This window comes from Podarcis gaigeae, assembly GCF_964106915.1.
Source record: "Podarcis gaigeae genome assembly, chromosome: 10".
Lineage (NCBI taxonomy): Eukaryota > Metazoa > Chordata > Lepidosauria > Squamata > Lacertidae > Podarcis > Podarcis gaigeae.
The window spans coordinates 12,730,199-12,743,409 of NC_139686.1; the positions used below are offsets into that span (position 1 = coordinate 12,730,199).

Genomic DNA, 13,211 nt, shown 5'->3' on the forward strand with positions numbered 1-13,211 from the left:
TTTTTCCATTATTAAACATCCACATTAAGTCAACATTGGTCACTGTCATTTCAAGTCTGGTACACTGTTTAAGGGGAAAGCGGAAGATGATGGAGTCTGAGGAGGATGAAGTGAGGAGTGGGAATTGAGAGGCGGGTGGAGGGAGAGGGGGAAAAATAAGCAATCTGGATCCTGTTCTCTTTAAACTCGCAGAAATAAAATCTGCCTTTGCCGTCGAAAAGAGATCTTTTTATCACAGCTCTCCAGCCCACGAGCACGGGCATAAGACTTTTGAGAAAATCAAAGCTGCAAAGGGAACAGGAATAAAGGCCTGGGTTGAATAATCAAGAAAATTATGAAATGCACATTTCTTGGGGGTGCATTCACTCCTGTGACTTCATTCTTTGAGGGGGTGATTCCACTTACATGCTTCTGCTGCAAGCCCTCCCTCCAACAGCATCCCTTTGGTCAGCTCCCCCCCCCCCCCTGTAACATTAAGGATAACTTGTTCTCTGGAATGTTGCCATCTCATGATGTTTCCATGTTCTGTACCACTTCCTTGGATACTACGGGTGAATATTTAGACATATACAATGTGGTTACATTGCTACATGGTGCTAGTTGTACAACCAGGGGCAGCCTGTCCTGTTTTGCCGCCTGAGGCTCAGGACCAAAATACTTCCAAGGACTGCCTCTCTGCATACAAATCAACTCAAACCCTGCACTCAGCATCTGAGGCCCTTGTCTATGCCACACACACACCCCGCAGAAGAAGTCCAGAGGGTGGCAACACAAGACAGGGCCTTTTCTGTGGTGACTCTCCAACTGTGGAATGCTCTTCCCAAGGTGTCTCAGCTGGCACCATCATTATATATCTTTAGGAGCCAGGCAAAAACTTTCCTCTCTATATAAAACCAGGCCTTTAAGTATCTGTAGCCTTTTAGAAGTGGGCAGGGAGTTTTTAATGTATCTCTCCCCCACTTAGTTTTATTATATCTATGTGAGTTTTGTTTGTTTGTAAGTAAGTCATTTTGGGTTGCCCTGGGCAAGATAAAATGCCCCCAAAATGTAACAAATAATAATATTCTTTATTCATGTTTTCCTGTAAAATTTGCATTTGTGTACATCATTTTTGGTTGATGAACTATGGAACAGGATTCAAAGAAGTACAGATTTAAAAGCATAAGTTGTATTTTGGGATTTGGGCATCAGGTAGGTACTGTACTGAGGTTCTGCCCCAGCTTTGGAACGCACAGTCTTGGCCATATATAGCCTGTTTGAATTTCACTCTATTCCAGGCCACGTGGAGAAGCAGATAATTCTTAACTTTACAGAGGTCAAGGTGATATATTTTTAATGGCTCCTAAGCATCACTCTCTCTGGATGTTAAACTGCACTATTGGAACAAAGCTTTTTCAAAAAGTTATTTTTGTTTAGATACAGAAAGTATCAAGCTATAATTAACTGGAGGTGACAATTATAAATACAACTGTGTCCCCAGGTTTCCAAGAAACCAGAAAAATACACAAGCCGGGCACATGTTCATTCTCTCTCTCTCTCTCTCTCTCTTTGGTTGAAACTCTTCCAAGAAAAGTAAAGATATTTTAAAAATACACTTTATTGCCTTCTCAATTAAAATCTGAGCTGCATTCATTATATGCGTGCACATAAAATGAAATTTATTTTCTCCTACCCGGGTAGGACTACTGATCACGGGAAGACACATTAGTCAAGACTTATTTACAGATCTCTTCTGGGGGGGGGGATATATATACATATTTCTAGGTTGTTCATTTATCGTGGGTGGCATTCCAGAAACAATTGCCTGGTGGAATATCATGGCCACGTGGCTTTTCTTGATAATGTGTTGACGATTGTGATGGTAGCATTTGCAGCGGTGATTCATACAGTGACATCAGCATAGCTGGATGTTTTGTAGAGTTTCAGAAGCAAACATGTCCATGTCCCCTGCCCACATGGTACTAATAACAACTTTAATAGTAATAAGGCCCATAGTTGCTGGCCAAGTCAGGTGAAAAGGGGTCTATAGTTCATCTTGTCCCTGCTACTGGCAATAATTTAGTTGAGGCTTGAACTGGTGGGACCATCTGCATGTGGACACTCCTCCACATGCCTCAGGTACCTCAGGTTAAGTACTTAATTCATTCCGGAGGTCCGTACTTAACCTGAAACTGTTCTTAACCTGAAGCACCACTTTAGCTAATGGGGCCTCCTGCTGCTGCCGTGCCGCCGGAGCACGATTTCTGTTCTCATCCTGAAGCAAAGTTCTTAACCTGAAGCACTATTTCTGGGTTAGCGGAGTCTGTAACCTGAAGCGTATGTAACCTGAAGCGTATGTAACCTGAGGTACCACTGTACAGCTCCCCCTTTAGCCTTTGAAATTTCCCCTGCCCTGAAAGTTTGCCTCAAAATTCTCTCTGGAAAACTTTGGATCTGCCCTTACATCTCACCCCACAGCCTAAAAGATCACAGACTGAGTAAAGGCCACAAAGCTCAGCCCTACTCCCCTGTAGTAGAGGGCCTGCTGCCCAGCAGAAGTCACCAAGGGAAGACTTGCCTCCATCATGGACCAAAAAAGATTTCCAGTTACTTAGCCCCACCCTGCTTCCTTAAGAAGACCTAGGTGGAGACTCTGCCTAACATGATGCCTGGGAAGAGCAAGGATGAGGATAGGAAATACTGCCTGAATAATCCTGGTTCCAAATGGACACAGAATGGCCAAGTACCAGGCAAGATGGCAGGAACATTGGCACAGTGTGGGCACACCAGCAGAGTCAATCTGGCATTCCCGGTGGTGTATCCACACACAGGCAATGTTCACGCTGCATTGCACCTCCCCATCTTGATAAGTGGCCATGACTCTGTTGCTGGGAGGTCAGCATGTATGGCGCCTGTATGAATACCATGGAGCTTTCGTTCCTCTACTAGATCTGAGTGTGATTTCATTTTGAGAATCTTCTTTGAGGTGCTCTGAGAGCCTCTTGGGGCTATAAAGCAGGGTATAAATGTTCTATATGGCCACACTCACACTAAACATTAGAAGCACTATGATGCTACTTTAACATGCATGGATCAAGGGTCGAGAAACCAAGCCATATGAGGAACGGTTGAAGGAGCTGGGAATTTTACCCTGGAAAAGAGGAGGCTGAGAGGAGATATGATATCTAAAGGGCTGTCACATGGAAGAGGGGACATGCTTGCTTCCTCCTGCTCTGGAGGATAGACTTGAACCAATGGCTTCAAGTTACAAGAAACGAGATTCCATCTAAACATCAGGAAGAACGTTCTGATGGTAAGAGCTGTTCAACAGTAGAAGAGACTCCTTGGCAGGTGGTGGACTCTCCTTCCTTTTTTAAGGTTTTTAAGCAGAGCTAAAACCTTGGACAGCTATCTCTCATGGATGCCTTAGATTCCCACATTGCAGAGGGTTGGACTAGATGACCCCCATGGCCCCTTCCAACTCTACACTTCTATGATTTCCCCAGAGAGTCCTGGGGACTGTAGATTATCAAGAGTGCTGAGAGTTGTTAAGAGACCCCTATCCCCATTCGCCGAGTTGCAATCCCCAGAGTTCCCTGGGAAAGGGGACTGACTGTTAAACCACTCTGCAATTTGGGGACCATAACAACTCTCAACAAACTACAGTCCACAGGATTCTTTGTGGTGTAAGCCATGGCTGTTAAAGCCAACATGACAGTGTTTAAAATGGATGGATATGGTCTTAACGAACAAGCAAGCAACAAGCTGGACTCATGTTTTTTGTGTGGGTTCCTTGGGAGTCCATGGAAACACCTCACCCATCCTTGCGAAGCTTTGCCGGTCTTACTGAAAGGCTGTTCGCTTCTCTCAGAATTCCTCAGATGTTCCTCAGAGCATTAGCCACCAAGTTTACCTCAGAGGTTTGCTGGGGTCGGGGATTTGGGGGAGGGGAGGGGAGGAATCTGGTGGCTGCTTTCCTCCTTTCAGAGCATAACACTGAAAGGGGATCGCTCTTCCCCACTCAGAGACGAAGGCATGCAAACGAGCAAAGGAGACGAGTTTGAGACGGAGCTTGACAACCGAAAAGTGGCAGACGAAAAGTGGACACAGATGAGGGCTGCAGCTCCTGTTACTTAATCAAAAAAGCTGAAGTGGAGTCACCAGGGCCGTCGCAAAGTCATGTGTTAGAACAACAGCTGATCTGTATTAAAGAAGATTAACTCACAGTGCCACGGCGGAGGGCCCTGGATTATTTTATGTACTTCCCTTGCCATACAAGCCGTCAGCACAATTACTGCCCTCCGAAGTGAATGACTGATCTGTAACCACAGCTAAACAGCAGGCTGCTTAGGGGCCTGGCCTGCTTCATGAAGATGGATTTCCATACCATCAAAGCGCTTTTAATGGGCTCCCTGATCCCGACCACAAGGCCCCGCTTTGCAAGTATAGAGGAGTTGGGATGAAGGCTCCCTGTCCAAAAGGATTTGGTCGGTTGTCACTTGACAATTCCCAGCTAGCGCAAGGGAGGAGAGGGAGAGGGGGCCAGCAGAGGAGGAGGAGATAGGTAGACTTGTCTCTGCTTTGGAGGATTAAGAAGAAGAAGGAGAAGAGAGAGGGGAGTACAGATGCTTTCTAAATGCAACCAACTGCTGTATCCACAGCTGAATTCAATGTGCTTAACAAATAACGGCAATTTAGCTATGCTTGCGAGGAATAGCTTGAGTCACTTTGCATTAGCATCTGGCTGAGTGTTAAAGTCATTTCTACATGGGGAGCAGAGAAAAGGAATTTCTGCTCCGAGCATCCTTTCAAGAATGCTTAAATATTTGAATATAAATTCCTTTGTGCTTGCGATCACTTCGTCTTATATCTGACACTCCATTTTCTCCCCGCGCAGCACCACTCTCCCCACCTCCCTTGCTGGGGCTCTTCTATCTGTGGCACCATCAACACTCACTCTTCATTTGCAGCCCCCCCACCTCACACCGCCCATGCTCTTGCCTCCCCCCCCCAACCAAAGCTGCCCTTTATTCCTCTAAAGCAGATCTTAGGTGGTGAGAGACGCCTATTATGCCAAGCACTTTTTGTCCTCCAGAGTTCCTCTCTGGAAAATGCCCGAAACTGCAGCAATTTCCCTATATTTTACACTTGGGGGGGGGGGCTTGCACACAGAGTACGTTCCACTTGTGGGGCTGCTGCACGGGGAGCTCGCTGGGAGCATCAAAAAAGGGGAAGAGAGTTCGTTATTGGAGAATGAGGCACTTTCCCCTCTGAAATCAAGAGGGGATTCTATTCTCTCACCCACCACAAAAAGTGGGCCACACTACATTCATTGCTCAATTTGTGTAATAAGAGAGGCCAGGAAATTTGTCCTGAAGTTACCCTCACAATGTGGTTTCCCCTCTAATCCTGTAAGTGTCTGGGGTGGCAGTTAAGTAGGTTAGGAAGTCAGGGTCAAAACTGAGATTGTGACAAATGTATGACCTACACCAAACATGGCACCCACAGAGCCACTCCCACCCCTCCATTATATCTAGAAGAGCTTTTTGGTGTGTCGTGGCAGCATCACAACCTTCCGTGACTCCCTGCTCACTGCCAGCCAATAACATGGAGCAGTGGCACACAAAATGCAGTGACATCACAGCCAGATGTTCTGCCAGATGTTGGGGAAAGCTTAAGTGCAATTTTCATCGTCAGCTGCTGCTGCATGCTCATGATGGCATCTTGCTTAGTTCTTACTGGTAAGAGAAGGCAATCTTTACATGCTTAGGGGTACCCTTTTTATTACCACTTCACCTCCACAGGGATGAGTCCTCGTGCTCAGAACAACTTCTGGGGCCAAGTCCAAGTCATTTTTAACTAACCTTGCTGCACACTCTTACCGAGCCAGGAAAAGTACAAAAAGCTCAGTCGGTTAGAGCATGGTGCTGATAATGTCAATGTTGCAGGTCCAATCCCCTAAGGATGCATATTCCTGCATTGCTGGGGGTTGAATTAAACTGTAAGCCTGACTGTCTTATTGATTGTTATAAACCTCTCTGGGAGCCTTTTCAGTGGGTAAAAACGCTCTAAATAAATAAAGCCAAGGGCCAAAAATGAGCTGCAGGGTACTGTAGTTATAATGACCAGGAGGCTCATATGGACTTTTCATGGGGATATATTTCCAGGACCACAGTAGAGGAGCAACAGGTTAAGTCACATGCTATGGTCTCAATCAAGACCAGTGATAGTTATTTAATGTCCAAGAATCAGGTTATTTCAATAAGTTGCTCTAAGGAGGCATAGGCAGGGCTGGGTTTTGATGTGAACTTTCAGAATCTGTGACATCACACAGGATCTGACATGCTGAGAAGGATCAGCTTCTGTTAAAAACAAACAGCTTCTTCCCTGTGATTGTTTAGAATGGATCAAATAAAACTCAAAAAGAGTGTGCTGAAGACCTGTGGTGCATTTTGTTTTACTGGATGTTACTGGGTGAGAGAGGAATGGGAGGTCTGCTGTTTTCAGAAGAAGTGGCTTAATGCTCCAGTAATATTTAATTCTGGTCTTAAGCTACCAGTTTCACAATGCTGTGCTGTGAATATAACTCTGTGCACTGATAACTGGAGAACAGTGATCACAATAAAGCCTCTGCAATCTAAATAGCTAAGGTTTGGGTAAACATCAACAACAACAGTTTTATATCAGCCTTCCTCCGAGGATCACAGGGCAGTTTACAAGAAAAAATAATCTCCCACAAAGCTACCAGTGATCATGGATCTTTGCTTTTCAAAGCTTATCACAATCTACCAAGAGGTGTACAACAACTATGAATGGTGTAGAGAAAGCAGACAGAACAGTTTTTCTCCTTCTTTCATAATACTACAACTTGGGAACATCCAAGAAAGCAGAAATGTTGGGAGATTCAGGAAAGACAAAACGAAACACTTCTTCACACAATGCATAGTTTAACTATGGAACTAGCTCCCAGAAGAGGCACTGATGGCTACTAGACATGATGGCTTTATGGTCTTCCTCCATGGTCAAAGGTGTTGCGCCTCTGAAGACCAGTTGATGGGAATCACAAATGAGGAGAAAACGCTGTTGTGATTAGGTCCTTCTCATTAGACATCTGACAGGCCACTGTGAGAACAGGAATCTGGACTAGATGGGCCATTGACCTGAGACAGCAGTGCTCTTCTTCTATCCTCAAGCTAATACTTTTGACCATCTTGAACTCTCCTGGCCTTCCAAGTCAAACCTATTTCCTCCACCTTCCCCTTCTTTGCCCTCCCTGTTCATGAGAAGAAACAGTATGTTGTGAGAGGGCCCTGGACTCCAGTAAGCTTGATATTTTATGCATGGAACAGTTGACGGAATGGAGAACTCTTCCCCAACTGGGGGCCCTCCAGCATAGCTGTCAACGTACAGATTTGAAAAAAAGGGACCAGCAGCCTCAAAAATAAGGGATCAGCAGTCAAAATAAGGGATTTCCTGGGCACAGATATGTTCAACTTCTGAGCCCCTCTGAGCCAAAGGCAGAAAGCCCAGCCAGCAGCCAAACGAAGCCTCAAGCGGTGGTTCCCACAGCACAGCTACCCGGCAAAGGGGATGCAGCAAGGAAAACCACCGTCACCTCTCCTCTGGGAAGCGCTGAGCAAAGGCGAGTCCCCAGGCAACGTGGCCGATTTGATCGGCACAAGGCATGCAAGCTCCACCCCCCAGTCATTCTTCGACTCCTTATTGGGTGAGCAACGCAGCCAAGCAACACAGTTGGAGCCTCCCTCCTCCCTAGCTGGCAAGGAGGGAGGGAGGGAGAGGAGCTGCTTCCTTTGAAACCCAGGAAATTTAAGGGGCATCATCAATAAGGGACAGCAGCAGGACACAGCACTGGGATAAGGGAGTTTCCCGCCAAATAAGGGACGGTTGACAGCTATGCCCTCCAGATATGTTGGGCCACAACTCGCGTCAGATCCAGACCACACGGGGAATGGTCAGGTGTGATGGGAATTGGAGAGTACCCTGTTGAAGAAGCCTGTCATGGAGGCTGAGGCCTGCCGCCATCATCTTCCTCCCTCTTTCCTTCTATATATTCTGCATCCTGTCCGGCTGCATCAACAGCGCTTTTGATATGCAAATCTGGAACAGTGAAGCCGAACCAACAATGCATGTCCGAACCCCAAGTTCTGTGTTTTCCTCAGCTGCAAATTTGTCTCTCAGACAGGATACTTTAACACAGCCGCACTTCTTTCCCCTTACAGATGTGACATTTTCTTGAAAGAGTGTTTTCAGGGTTTTCGCTCTGCCCCCCCTCCACACCCCTTGTCCTGGCCAACAGCTCTCAATTTCCAGTGTTGTGAAAGTGGCAGGGAAAGGCAGCAGCGAGTCCATTCACACACTCAGCAAGGGGCAGAAAAAAAGCCTGCACTGTGAAAATTCACAGGGGAGCCGGGGGCGAGGATGAAATACAAGGAAACCAAGGAATTCACACTATGAGAAAGGCAGTAAAAGCATGGCTATTTTTTTAAAGGTGTGTGTGTGTGTGTTTCCTATTGCTCTAGCCCAGGGTTCAAATTCTTTCTCAACTAGGAGGTTCGCAAGATGAACAATTTCCTACCCAACCTCCAATTTGGCAATACCCTGTTTTCCATAGCTGTCAACCTTCCCTTTTTTTGCGGGAAATTCCCTTATATCCCGTAGATATCCCGTAGACTGTCCCTGGGACAGGTGAGGCTGCTAATCCCTTATTTTCGAGGCTGCCGATCCCTTATTTTCAAATCTGAAAGTTGACAGCTATGCTATTTTCTCTAAATGAGGACTATATTAAGTCAGAGCTGCATAATCTCCATTTTTGTTTATGGCAAGGCTGGGGAACCTCCAGGTGCTGTTAGGTCTATTGGACTCCCATCATCCCCGACCATGGACCATGCTGGCTGGGGCTGGCAGGAGTTGGAGTCCAAAAACATCTAGAGGGCCACACCTAGGTTCTACACAAGATCCATGTCAACTTCTACATGAACCAGCAAAGATCAGCAGCCAGTTATAGTAGCAGACACTAAGTTTTATTAAATTTATTATGCCTTTCCTCCAAGGACCTCATTGTCATCTCCCTCTCTCCTCTGCATCACAACAACTCTTTGTGGTGGGTTGGGCTGAGTGGGACTGGCTGGACAGAAGCTTCATGGCTGGGCGGAGATATGGTCTCAGGCCACCTCGCTCTTAGCCAGGAACTCTAGCCACTACACCAGTCAAGAGCCCCAGCTGAAGAGCACAAGAGCCTAGCATTTCTGGGATTGTGTGTTGTTGTTGTTTTGCTGTGTCATCTAACATGACTCATAAGAAAAACTCACAAAACATGCATGACAACCTGACGTCACCAGCAGGTTAGCCTCCGTGTCAGCAAAAGCTTTTGCTTCCAGAGAAGCTTGAATAACATTATTTTCAAATCCAGCTCATCTCCCCAACACATGTATTTCCAAAAAAAAAAAAGCATGTTTTTTCCCACTTGGACCAAATACTTCAAGGATCAGGCATAATACGTATTGACAGCATGGAATAGCGCTTTTTTAAAAAAACACACACACTAAAACACTCATCTTGTTACATTCAAACACACACACCCTTGCAAAAGGGCTTATTAGGGCTTTCTTCTTTACCTTCTTTGAATCAGTGTGTGGATTACATAAATAACGAAACTGGCAGAGTCTGAACATTGCAGAAGAAAGATAAATTGGAGAAGCCCAAATATAATTTCTTAAGCCCCATATCATACCATATCGCGGGTGGCGCTGTGGTCTAAACCACTGAGCCTCTTGGGCTTGCTGATCGGAAGATCGGCAGTTCGAATCCCTGCAACGGGGTGAGCTCCCATTGCTCAGTCCCAGCTCCTGCCAACCTAGCAGTTCGAAAGCATGTCAAAGTGCAAGTAGATAAATAGGTATTGCTCCGGCGAGAAGGTAAACAGCGTTTCCATGCGATGCTCTGGTTCGCCAGAAGCGGCTTAGTCATGCTGGTCACATGACCCGGAAGCTGTCTGTGGACAAACGCCGGCTCCCTTGGCCTATAGAGCGAGATGAGCGCCGCGACTGGGCCTAATGGTCAGGAGTACCTTTCCTTTACCTTTAAGCCTCTATCAGTGGCTCAAGATACCCCTCCTATTATTTATTATGCCATCCTCTCCCCAATCTTCCTCCCAATCTCATTCCAAGGTACTCAGGGCGGTCTGAATGGTTGCCTCAAAACAACCCTGTGAGGTAGACCATGGTGAGAAGCAGTGACTGGACCAAGGCCCTCCTCAGAACGAGAGGTGGAGACGTACCCCTACAGTCACCAAAGCTCAGTTCAAAACATATCCAAGCATAGAACTAGAGGGGACGTTAATTACATGATCTTTGATAGTGCTTCCTGCTCTCTTGGGTAGAGGATACAGCTTGGTGTGTGTGTGTGGAAAGGTTGTGTGGCAGAGGGAGAATTTAAATTCATTGCCCTATCCATTTTTATTTTTATTTTTTGCCTCTAGCATGTGGCCCCCAAAAGAGAATGCAGCCCTCCAAGCAGAAAAGCCCCACCGAACCCCTGTTCCAAACAGAAAAGCTGGTACAGAGAGCAGTCAGGTGCAACACTTGGGAGCTGAACTGCCAAGAGGATTCTTGGGAGACTGACCTTGTCTGTCCTGCAGTTATTCAGACCCAAGTTGTTTGTCACAGCAACCTTCCCGTCGAGCACCTGTTGCTCCCGCCGTAGCTGCTCCTTCATCTGCCGAGCCTCCTGGATCGCCTTGGTAACAGCATCGTGGTCATTTAAGTACCCTGACGATGTGATAGAGGAAAGGATATCTAGGCACGGGGTGGAGGGGAGAGAAGGGACACAAACAGAAGCAAGGTTACCAGGAAACATTACGAGCGATTATCTTCAAAACACTCAGGTGGCCTTTTTTTAATGGACGCTGGGCAATGAGCAAACTCATCAGTTGCTAGTGCCTCGAATTAGGGATGGAAACACCCGGTGGTATAAATGGACGTTTATTTGATTCATTCTTCAGTCAATATATGGAAGTAAAAGATCATCAGTGGTATCAGGAGGCTTTAAAAACAAGTTTTGAGGATGCTAAAGAACTACTTTTCCTTGCTTGGCCAGATAGCATAAGGAAATTGTTTATTGTGGGCAAGATCAATCAATCAATCAGTCAATCAATCAATCAATCAATCAATCAATCAATCAAACAAACAAACAAACAAAATGAATTTTACTCCCCTTTGGCAGCATGCCACTATTATTCCTGTTTTATAGACAAGCTAGGAAAGAGACCTCCAAGAACACCTTAAGACTACAGAGCCGTAACAAAAGCCCTGGAGATAAAGATTATGGGTCGGTCCAGTGCTTGCCATACTCTGAGTAGGCCCATTGAAATTAATTGGCATGGCCATACTCCAAGAAAACCTGAGGACTGCATTCCTAGAGAGTAATCTGTTGTGGGCTGTTGCGATGGGTTGGGGGGAAAAGAAGAAGAAGAAGAAGAAGAAGAAGAAGAAGAAGAAGAAGAAGAAGAAGAAGAAGAAGAAGAAGAAGAGAAAAGATGGACCAGCCACTTTTCTCTCCCTTTGATGCCCCCTTCCCCTCTATCTCCCTTTTTTGTGGAATGCTCTCCCTAGAGAAGCTCGTCTGGTGCCTTCATTACATAACTTTAGGCACTAGTTGAAAATGTTTTTCTATGACCAGGCCTTTCCTTTGGCTGATTAGCAAAAAACAAACAAACTTAAAAATCAAGTTATTACATATATCACATTTCGACTCCCCTCTCCCTCTTTCTGCAGCTCCTTATACTTATAATATTTTTACTGCATTTCCAAATTAAACCTAGTCATTATTTATCACATATAATCCATAATTGTTTAATATCACTGCAGGCCTTTACCTTAATCCTGCTAATGTCTTAATCTGTTTGCAAACCATTCTACCGCCTTCTAAATGTGTTTGTGGGGTGTGTTACTGGTTTGTTTCCATTTTTGTTTTGTTAGGTGTTTTGAGTTCAAATTCTGTATTTTTATATCGTGAACAAACAACAACTCCACCCCACTCCCAGTCACCTCTTTTCTCTCCATCTCTCGCTCTGCCCTCCAGGAAGCCCCCAAGAACAGATTTTAGGGGCACACAGGGTGAAGGAGAGGAAGTTCCATTCCACAAGTGGAACTCTGTCCTGGGCAAAACCCTTAGTTCTGAGCCAAACACTCATTAAACTGGGCAGCAAGCGAGCAGTCCAAGGGAGCCCATTCCAGCCTTTGGGTAGCAGTGGCGTAGCGTGGATTGTCAGCACCCGGGGCAAGGCAAATAATTTGCGCCCCCTAACCCGTGGATTTGCGCCCCCTAACCCTAACCCCCAGATGTTGCGCCTGGTGCGGCTGGCCCCCCTGCACCCCCCACGCTACGCCACTGTTGGGTAGCACTCCCCCAAAGGCCCTTTCCTAACCTCTGACCACGGACAGCAGCCCTTTGCAGACTGCTCACCTTGCCATGCCAATGCTACTTATAATCTAAGTCCGCTGGGGTAGGAACTACGTCAAGTTCCGTACAGCGCCTAGCACACCTCATTGCTGCAGCAAACAAAATCCCATGCAGCAAAAAAACTGGAGCTATAATTGCCTTCCTCTGAGCCGAGCTTATTTAATTGCAGCCTGTGTGGCAGGAAGAGAAAATCAAAATATCTCACACCCGTTTCCTTAAACTCGCAAATCCCTTAATAAACCACAGGTGATGATGCTTTTGCTGTAAGATACGGTGGCTGAGCGGATAAATCTCAGCTACGGAACGTCACTCGCAGCTACACAAACGCACACACACACACCTCCCTACGCCACCTGCCACTCAGAAACACATAAGGCACCATAGTGCCATGGACTTTAGATTCCCGCTCTGCTAATTCTGGGTCAGATGTTTATTCCTTGGCTGCAGTTCACACACACACACACACACACACACACACACACACACACACTGTTGGGGAATAAAGACCTCCAGACCCCAATCTATTCAAACAGATGGGGAGGGTGAACCAATCCTAATATCGGCCATTTCTCTACCTGTCTCTCTGTTCCTCTTAACCTGGTCACTTTCTCTATATCTTTTAAAGCTAGGGCATCAAAGTTGCATATTTATTTATTTATTTATTGCATTTTTATTTTATTTTTCTCCCCCTTCCGAGAGCAGCCTTGAAAACTGCAATATGAAATTGCCCGGAAAGGGGACTTCTGTTTGTG

General features: G+C 46.0%; 1 protein-coding gene across 19 annotated transcripts in view; it reads right to left on the minus strand.

Annotated features, from left to right (window-relative positions):
• SOX5 (SRY-box transcription factor 5) overlaps positions 1-13,211 on the minus strand; it is a 769,299-nt gene that overhangs the window by 34,110 nt on the left and 721,978 nt on the right. For all 19 annotated transcript variants that reach the window (XM_083700221.1, XM_083700226.1, XM_083700235.1 and 16 more), the window contains one exon: positions 10,621-10,793. In XM_083700221.1, coding sequence (XP_083556347.1) covers positions 10,621-10,793 — 173 coding nt within the window. The remainder of the gene's footprint in view (positions 1-10,620; positions 10,794-13,211) is intronic.